This window comes from Zerene cesonia, unplaced genomic scaffold, assembly GCF_012273895.1.
Source record: "Zerene cesonia ecotype Mississippi unplaced genomic scaffold, Zerene_cesonia_1.1 Zces_u005, whole genome shotgun sequence".
Classification (NCBI taxonomy): Eukaryota; Metazoa; Arthropoda; class Insecta; order Lepidoptera; family Pieridae; genus Zerene; species Zerene cesonia.
Genome location: NW_024045135.1, coordinates 522,139 through 531,720, shown reverse-complemented (window position 1 = coordinate 531,720; position 9,582 = coordinate 522,139). Strand labels below are relative to the sequence as shown.

The following is a 9,582-nucleotide window of genomic DNA, read 5'->3' as shown; positions in this document are numbered from 1 at the left end:
CACGCAAGAGCCCAGCTCCTCCTACGATATAGCAGCACAGTTAATGTCGCAATAAGTTATCGTCTGTCGCCGTAACGTTGTAAAATCCGTTAGATTATAATCTACTGATGTGTAGTAAGTGTTTTCACTATGTATGTGTAGTTTGTGTTTTTAATTAAAAACTTCTAGGGCCAGGTTTGGCGGGTTAATGTTTCACGAGGCGGTTTTCACCTACCAATCATCTCTTATTTTCTCCTACTCGATAAATTTTATGTATCTTTGAGACCATGCCATGATCGAATTGATTCTATTTACATTTTTCCAAACATTTACGTAGGCATATTATATTAGATTTAATGTCACAAAACTAAAAGTAAAATTTAAGATCGCCTTGAAAAAGCAACTCGCCAGATCAATATTTGACAACTAACCATCAAATCGGACAAATGCAGGTTAACACTGGGCATGGTGCAGTCCTTTTCCTGCGACAAACCGCTCATCTGCTCCGCCACAAACTCGGCGAGCAGTTGGGCGCGGTTCTTGAGAGACGACGACACTTCTTCGCATTTATCGCGATATCTAAATAATATCTATGGACTATCAAAATAATTTCAACCTACACAGATAACTAAACCACAAAATGTTTTAAGATATTCTAAGAGAAGTTAAATAATATAAAAAAATGTGTAAACAACAATTCGATTTAATTTTTAACATCATATTGATATTTTAAAAATGGGTCGTTTGCGAGTTGGGCTGAGGGTTCCGTACCAGTAATCTAAGGAGCCATTGCAAAAAGTATTGATCACATTTTAATAAAGACTAGCTGTGACCCGCGGTTGAAACCGCGTAAGTCCGTATCCCGTAGGAATATCGGTAGAAAAAGTGCCTATGTGTTATTTAAGTTGTCCAGCTCTCTACGAAGCAAAATAGTATTATTATTCACCCATAGATGTCAGGAAAAAAAAACACGAATATGACATTTTCTAAAAAAATTCTTAGCTAGATCGATTTATCGCCCCCGAAACCCCCTATATACTAAATTTCATGAAAATCGTTGGAGCCGATTCCGAGATTCCAATTATATATATATATATATATACAAGAATTGCTCGTTTAAAGGTATAAGATACTTACCGAACTTCGTAATGAGCATCTTCAATCTCGAAGTAATGCAATGACTTGGCCCTGTAAAAAATTATCATAAAAATATCGTACTTCTACTGGATCTATCAATGCAGAATAAATTATAAAATATCCGTGTAACAAACACACTGATCAGAATACCGATTCAAAACTGTGTTTGAATGTTTGTAAATTAAAAAAAAATTATTTAAAAGATTAAATTTTAAATGTATTAGCAGATTCGGAATATGGGGTAGGAAGTAAAAAGATATAAATAGATTACAAATACAACATTCGATCTTGAAAAAACGGCACCCTAACGCCTACATAATTAACTTAAGATTGCAATATCACACTACATTACGATTCAACGTCAAAGCAAGGGAGCATAATTAAATTATCGTGAGCGAAAAGGAGACAAATGTAATTAAACTGAAGTCAATTCTGACTAATTAGCCGCTCCCGGAGCGCTTTAATCCTATCTTCTTACACATTTTACCGACTTCAAAAAAGCAAGAGATTTTCAATTCGGTTATATTTTTTTTGGCTTTGTCAGCTCAGAACTCTCGACTGGGTGAACTAATTTTGATGTTTATTTTTTTATTTGAAAGCTATCCCGTGTGTTTCCGTTGAAATTTTCTCCAGTTCTGACAATTTAATGGCGGTTTTTTGTCATAAATAGTTACTCGCTACTTATAATATGAATTTTCAAGTCATAATGATATGATCGAAATATAAGCTGGTAACTTACGGATCACCAAACCAAATCTTCAGTCGCAATAAATACTGTCGCAAATTAACGTCATCGGGCAGTCTGGGCAGCCGCAGCCGACTGGTCTGCGATATCGCGAGACGTGCTTCCGATTCATCTGGTTTAGTAGTCATAATATAAATGTATATTATCACTACATAGTATAAAACAGTCACTTTCCGCAGTTTGTGTGTCTGTATGCTTAGATCTTTAAAATTACGTGACAAGAAGACGCGGGTTCGAGTCTCGCCTCGTGATCAAATGTTTTCTTCTCTTTAAAAGTGTCTGATTTATAAAGCATTTAAATGCTATAAAACCAAAAAACAAATAAATAAACGAAGTACGCAGGTTACTGCATAACCGATTAATAAAAAAAAGATCAAACTAAAACAATAAACGAAAAAAAAATGCTAACTCAATATATATTCTAACTATAGGTACATACAAGGAGTCCGTATATCCATATTGGATACCGCATCAAACGGCTGGTGGAACATACAGATGAAAACCGGGTCGGTGTGTGGTGGAGTCTTGTTCACCAGCGACTGGATCGTGGGGAATGGACGGTCCAGACACTTCTGGACGTAGAAACCCTCCTAGTGTGAACAAATTTGAAAGAAAGAAACAAGTTTATGTGTCACCCTTACAATAACCACTTACAAATAAATACCGACCCCACACATATTTAGATATCTGTTACGGGTACCTATGCCCTTGTTGCTTTAACATTTAGCTTTAGATATATGTAGAAAGAAAAAGAAAAATATATCTACACTGACATTATAAAGAGGAAACTTTTGTATTTTGTATGTTTGTAACGTTTTCACGCAATATCCACTGGACCGATTTGAAAAATTCTTTCACAATTAGTAAGCTGCAACTTCACTGAGTGACATATGTAACATTGGCGAAGCTGGTGGAAATATTTGTGTGCATGTTTGTACGTAAGAGTTAACTTTATCAACTCAATATAACTGGGATCACAGCAATTGATGTGTAGAGTGTGGAGGAAGGAAGGTGGAAGTCCTCCATCGACAAAGGGAGGTCCTCGACCAGTCTACACGACTAGCCGGCCTGTAAGGCCGTGGTCGCTTGCGCGATTCAGAAGTGTGTCGCTACATAGAGAGACTATTTCTTAGCTTATTTTTAAGTACAATACAAAAAAAATAATTCATCTTAATGATCATCAGCTCATATATGTCCCCACTGCTGGGACACAGGCCTTCTATGAGGGTTCAGACCATAATACACCACGCTGGCCAAGTGCGGGTTGGCAGATGTCACATGTCGTAATAATTAGTCATAATAAAATCCTATCATTGCAAGATCCTTTTAGGCTACTAAGTTATAGTATATTTACTGTATATAACAAAAATGATCTATTAATAGAATAAATGCATAGATACCTGAGTAAAATCGTTAATATCCAAGCGGCCAGTGTAAGCAAACTTGGCAGAGGGATGATGCCTAAAAATTGCCTCCAACGCCGGCTCCCACGCGCTCACTACGTATCTTGCTTGCTTGTTTTCTACCATGCTAGATGGCACACCAAAACAAACTCTAAGTACGTTTATATAAATATTTTCTATAGTAAACATATCGAGGAAAAAACTTAAAAAAAAATACAATCAAATTGAAAGCCACGTTTTTTTGGAACGTCGTTTTAAAACCAAATGCTTTGATGGAAGCCAAATTGCACACATTCGTTTGGGTCTATAGGCGCACACGTCGGAATTGTGGTCGTCTCGTAAGCGAGTGCGAGTTCAGATATTCAACAGATGTTTTGTATGATGAATTCCGTTAAAATTATAGCATCAATGGTGCTAGACATTTTTCCTTAGATTGATAATTTCTCATCCGGCTCCATCCAAACAATACAAGAAAATATCGTTGCTGTACGTGAATTTTTAAATGGTAAAAATTCCACAGACTTTGTAAGTGAAGGCAACGTTTAGAATACTTTAGAACAACATTTTTGTAGTCAGTGTTAGTAAGTTAGTGAGTCAGTTAGGTAAATTAACCTGTGTACATGACAATTACACGATAATCATTAGAAATATACGAACAAATGTATGGTCCCGAGTTCCAAATACACATCAGCACCATCTTCCGAAACGCTGGCCGCGATCAGCAAACACAACGCGGTGCGGAGACCAACGTGTTCTATGTGTAGGTTCTGTGACACAACCTTTAGACCATAATTACCATCTTTACTAATAATATACATGTGAAAGCGTGATTGTTTGTTTGTCTTTCATTCACGTCGAAGAGGAACGTCGAATCGAACCGCCGTCAAACATATCATTCTCTTTGGAGTTTCAAAGGAAATTATTCAAACGAGAAATAATAATATACAGAAATAGTGTTTTTCTTATTATTTTGCTATACAAGCAAATAATAGTAATTATTAATAATAAACATAATATTAAAACATTTATTTATCTCTCTCACAACCCTGTGAGGGCTGGTGCCTGAAATGGTTTCAAAAGAACACGTAGTACGGGTCACCAGGAAATTGATTATATATTACGACAAACACACGCAATCCAAGCACAATATAATCAAATCATGTTTTCATGACAAGACTCATAGTGCCAAGCAACCGAAAAGAATAAATAATAGTTTAAAAAAACTAAAAAACACGCTTTTTATAGAAAACCGAACTAAAAAATAGATTATAAATTTAAATGAATTTAATTTAGAAAATAGTGTTAAAAATTTCAATGAATATAAATTAATAATAGTGTGAGTAAAAAAAAAAATATTTTATTTTAAAAAAAGCGTGGGGTGCATGGTGTCAATGGTTATAGAAAATTTATTGACAGATTTGAGTAGAGTGATTATGATTTCGATAATATCTTAAGAAGCACCCGAAGTTTTTTTAAACTATTATTTATTTTCTACTTTTTAGTTTGGATTGTTTATAATAGCTTGTTTTTTGTTTAATTTTAAACTATTGCACGACTCGAACGACGAAACTTTTAATTAATTTTCTTACCTTATCGACTATAGATGAAAATTATATAAATTAACAAAAATCATATTTTGCAAATTGAAAAATGGAATAATTTTATCAAATTAGTGTATTGTCAAAGAAGTCGGTTACAAACAAACATACAAACATACAGGTGAAGCTAATAAAAAGCGTGTAAAAAGACATGACATTATGAGAAAAACAATTATTTTGAAATACCTACTCCTACCTGCCTATATAGATGATAGAGTAGGTAAAAATACATATTCATTGCATGTCTTCAGACAGAATTGGGACCAACAGTACTGTAAGACTCTTTTAATATTGTACCTCCTCTCCTTTCTTCGAAGTGAATAAATCCTTTGCGATCTCCTCCTTCATCAGACCACTGATCACAGTGCACGTCATTATTTTCAAACTGATATCTATTCGCTGAAATTAATGCAATATACTATATGTTTTTTTTATAATATCGATAACTAGCTATTCGCCCCGGCTTAGATTCTATCTAGCTTATATCGCTCATTAAAGTTGCTGTTTTCTAATGGTGAAAGAATTTTTGAAATCGATCCAGTAGTTTTCTCTTTATAATATTAGAGTAGATGGAGAAGAAAGAGAAATAAATATACGTGACTAGCATTCTGCCCACAATTTCTCGGTTTTATTTCCCGGTGATCAGGTCTCAAATTATTTTTTAAACGACCGTTTGTAATTGTGTATAATTAGAAATACGATAGGATTCGCTATCTACCTGTAGAATATTGAGCAACTCTTGCATGAACTCAGCATTGAGCATCGCCTTCGTGCTAACATGGTAGTTCTGCAGATTGATGTAGCACTGCACCGCGAGGCGTTGTGCTTCGATCGGGTTGTCCTTGACTGAACGAGTTTGTGATTATTAATAAAGAAACATAATATATAGGCCAATTATTTATTCCTTACATCTAAATACAATTTTTATGATGGTTGTTAGTATGGTTAGTATTAACGAAATCTATTATTAAATCGCTTTTCTATAATATTTTGTTAGTTTATTAGTACAGCATGTGTAAATATACTAAGGGCTGTTTTCGAGGTAAAAGCCTCATCCAATTTTTTCCACTGAATTCTATTTATGGATAATCTGGTCCACAAAGCACCTGCATGATTTCTAATGTCATCACTCCATCAAGTGATTGGCCGTTATGGGCCAATTAATAGAGTTAAATATGGAAGGCGGGCACTCTACGATACGAATTGGGTTAAATCGCCGGCGAAGGTATCACACTCCCACAGAAGATCGACGTGAAATAGAACTTAGTATGTGTATTTTACTGTGATTCGTTCGGTGAGTGGCGGAGCTGGAGGCCCGTATCCTCTTTCTCACCCTTCCCAGTGCATCCCTTCATTCCCCTCGTGAAAACATTCTTTATTCCTTTCCATTCGGCAATTTATAGGCGTATTTTCAGCTCCTCTGGAGCTCGTTTTCAATGGGATCGCAACTAAATTGCCAGGGAAACCTAATATTGTGGATATAATCGTTGGCAGCACTGAGAATCATCTTATTGAGACACGATTACACTTCATGTCATCATCATACATACACGTTCCCACTGCTGGGACACATCCTATGAGGGTTCAGGCCATAATCCACCACGCTGGCCAAGTGCGGGTTGGCAGATGTCACATGTCGTCGAACTTTTTTTGATTCTTGGACATGCCGGTTTTCTCACGATGTTTTCCTTCACCGTTTTAAGCAGTGGTGATGTTATCAACAATTTGTTTCCGCACTGCACGCTGGCCCGGCCTCAAACCCCGACTTATCGATTTTTGAAGTCCGAGGTTCTCACCACTCAGCCACCACTTTTATAACTACGAGCTACAAAATAAATCCTTTTATTTCTCAAATCATATGAATAGTTCACTTACACTTCTTATTAATATTTCTCAAAGACGCAAAGGTCTTAGGCTCGATAGCGCTGAAAGCAGCTTTAGGTATGATGCGACACAATTCAGACAAAGCCCGGAGAGCGTTCATCCTTATATAGAACCAAACGGCTGCATCATCGGCTAGAATTGCTGGAAAATTTTATAAGTTACTAGCTGCACCCGGCAAACGCTGTTCTGCCTTACTCTGATCATTTAGAGGTATGAAAAATAGATGTTAGCCGATTCTCAAACATACCCGATATGCACACAAAATTTCATAAGAATCGGTCAAGCCGTTTCGGAGGAGTATGGCAACGAAAACTGTGACACGAGAATTTTATATATTAGAAGATGTATTCATAATGGATCTGGAATTGGGATAAAAATATTGTGGCATATTAATATGTGACGTAAAATAGTACTTGTTATAGTGATGAAGACTGAATATGTAGAATGACCATAAATAAAAACATGCAATTCACTGATTTACTTAGTGATTTTATTTAAGGACAAGTAAGTGATCAGTTTTCTGTATGAAGATTTAGTCATACATATGCCAGATTTAGTCATATTTTTCTTATCTCCACCGGGTTTCAAATCCAGGAACTTTAGAGTCGAAGGAGGCGATCAAACCGACAAACTTACCACAGAGTGCTTCTATAATGTTGGTATCGGACATCCGCACAGCGGCTGGCAATAGTTTTGTCATGTTGGCAACACCCATTGCTGCGTCCGCTAGCAATTCCACATTTGAACTCAATAGTTGGTGACAGAACACTAGATCTGTACCTGTTTCGTATAGAGCCTGAAAAAAAAAACAATTTAGGATCTTCAGGGACTTTTGTATAATACACAACAATTATTTTAAAATACTTCTTTGTTTTCAAAGCTAGGCTGCAAATGTAACAAATATAAGAGTTAAAGATTTTCAGCCTATATACATAGTACCTGCCTGGGTGCCTTATTGCTGAATAATTACACTTTACTGTATCTTTATTGTTCCTCTAAATATTGTTAAACGAAAAAGTAATAAATTCTAACATCTCGTCCATTAGAAGTGAAGGACATCTTAGTAAGAACAGCAAGACAGTGAGGTTTCATGGCTGGTAGAGCCATCTCGAGGTACGCTAGCAGCCGCAGGATACACCCGGATTGGTACAGGTGGGCCGCGTTCTCCTCTGTCTCAACGTAGTTGCGTAATACTCCCAACACTTGCGTATGTACGTCACGAAATTCGTAGGACTGGAAGGGGAAAGAGGTATATAGCCAGCTCTCAGTTTTGATCTTTTTTGTGTTGATTGTAATCTGTCGGTAAGGTTAACATCTTATATGGAAGTATTGCTTATAATATATATTAACTAGCTTTTACTCTCGTCTTCACACGCGTTAAGTTCGGAGTAGTTAAATAGATATTATTACACATCTGAACAATCTCGAATGACTCTATATTAAAAAAAAAAAAACACCATCAATACATAGGTTACCTCTAGTATATCACAAAGATCCAAAACTCCCGTAGATGCTCTAAACGACTTCTGCACTACCACATCCTTATATCTACATATCAATTGGTCGACGGTCTTAAGAGCTGCGTGCTGTATCGCTAGATATTGGCTCTGCATCAGAGCGAGGAGGGAAGCCCAACTGAATTGTTGGTTCTTTGTCACTTCTGACGCACACACTGGGTCTTCTAATAAGTTACTGAGTGTCTGGAATTTAGGACAAACTCTTAATAATCTCCTCTCTTAAATTTATATTAGATACTTACCGGCTATACCTACTAGATATAAAAAGCAGAAGGATTTGTTTAGTTGAAATTTAGTTCTTTTTACGATCAATAGAAACGGACCATCAATAAAAATGTTACAAATTAAGTTGCGCTTGATCAACTTCTACGCAAACAAGTAGTTTTAATATAGAAAAAATTTTAGCTAGGTCGGCCTAGTTGAAACTTTATGAGGGCAATAGACATTTGAATTATATTTATTTAAGTAATTTGCAAGGATAAGGGCAATATAAAAATAAAATGTTAACTTATATACTAAAAAGCTTCCATACCTGTAAACAGTTCTTTTGGACATCAGGGTCGAGGCTGTTCTTCATTCTGCCGCAAAGACTGTTCAAAATATTCGCTGACACCAGCTGCTCACATCCCAGAGGTTCACGTGTCAATTCTGATAAGACGAGAGAAGCAAATTCCAAAACGAAGACGTCTTCTATCTGAAACCATTACAAACGTTTCAACCAAATCGTTACGAATGTTTGCATGTATATAGGCATGTATCCGGTTGCGAAGTACAGGGCAAGGCATTTGGGTTGTCCTATGTCCCTCCATGAGGTTTTCGGCAGCCCACACAAGCTGCTTAGCTTCATGGAGGAGCTGAGATGAGCTTGACATCGAGTTGCGGAAAACGTGCCTGTATTATTATTATTAAGAATGTAGGTAAACTGAACTAATTTTAAACGTGTAGGAGTTTCGTTGAAAACAAATAAGATAGTATTTAATAAGTACTTTTGAATATAGACCATTATCATACCTTCACCAACATAAATGCGATTTTCCTCAAATTCTGAGGATTAGCCAGCACCTGTTCCGGTCCTCTAGGTAATTGACACAGTTGCGCTAAAGCCTTCAGAGCAAACCGTTTGATGTTCAACTCTGGATGCTCCACGTGGGGCAAGATGTATTTAATAGCATCCAAATCGAAGAGAACGTAACGATTCTGCATTTCTTGCGCTGAGAATTTGGTGATTGCTCGGAGAGTCTGTAAATGTACTGCGTGTAACTTTAATGTAGCCTATGTAAATCTTAATTTTGTTTCATATATTCTGGTTTACTTTAAAA

At 36.3% G+C, this 9,582-nt stretch overlaps 1 protein-coding gene across 1 annotated transcript in view; it reads right to left on the bottom strand.

Moving 5' to 3' along the window:
- LOC119838768 overlaps nt 1-9,582 on the bottom strand; it is a 12,372-nt gene that overhangs the window by 1,422 nt on the left and 1,368 nt on the right. Inside the window, exons 2-15 of the mRNA XM_038364869.1 lie at nt 9,275-9,502; nt 8,796-8,957; nt 8,222-8,446; nt 7,779-7,979; nt 7,383-7,542; nt 6,738-6,887; nt 5,581-5,708; nt 5,160-5,261; nt 3,922-4,043; nt 3,262-3,391; nt 2,301-2,451; nt 1,856-1,973; nt 1,117-1,167; nt 411-558 (exon numbers count right to left, since the gene is read on the bottom strand). Coding sequence (XP_038220797.1) covers nt 411-558; nt 1,117-1,167; nt 1,856-1,973; nt 2,301-2,451; nt 3,262-3,391; nt 3,922-4,043; nt 5,160-5,261; nt 5,581-5,708; nt 6,738-6,887; nt 7,383-7,542; nt 7,779-7,979; nt 8,222-8,446; nt 8,796-8,957; nt 9,275-9,502 — 2,076 coding nt within the window. The remainder of the gene's footprint in view (nt 1-410; nt 559-1,116; nt 1,168-1,855; nt 1,974-2,300; nt 2,452-3,261; nt 3,392-3,921; nt 4,044-5,159; nt 5,262-5,580; nt 5,709-6,737; nt 6,888-7,382; nt 7,543-7,778; nt 7,980-8,221; nt 8,447-8,795; nt 8,958-9,274; nt 9,503-9,582) is intronic.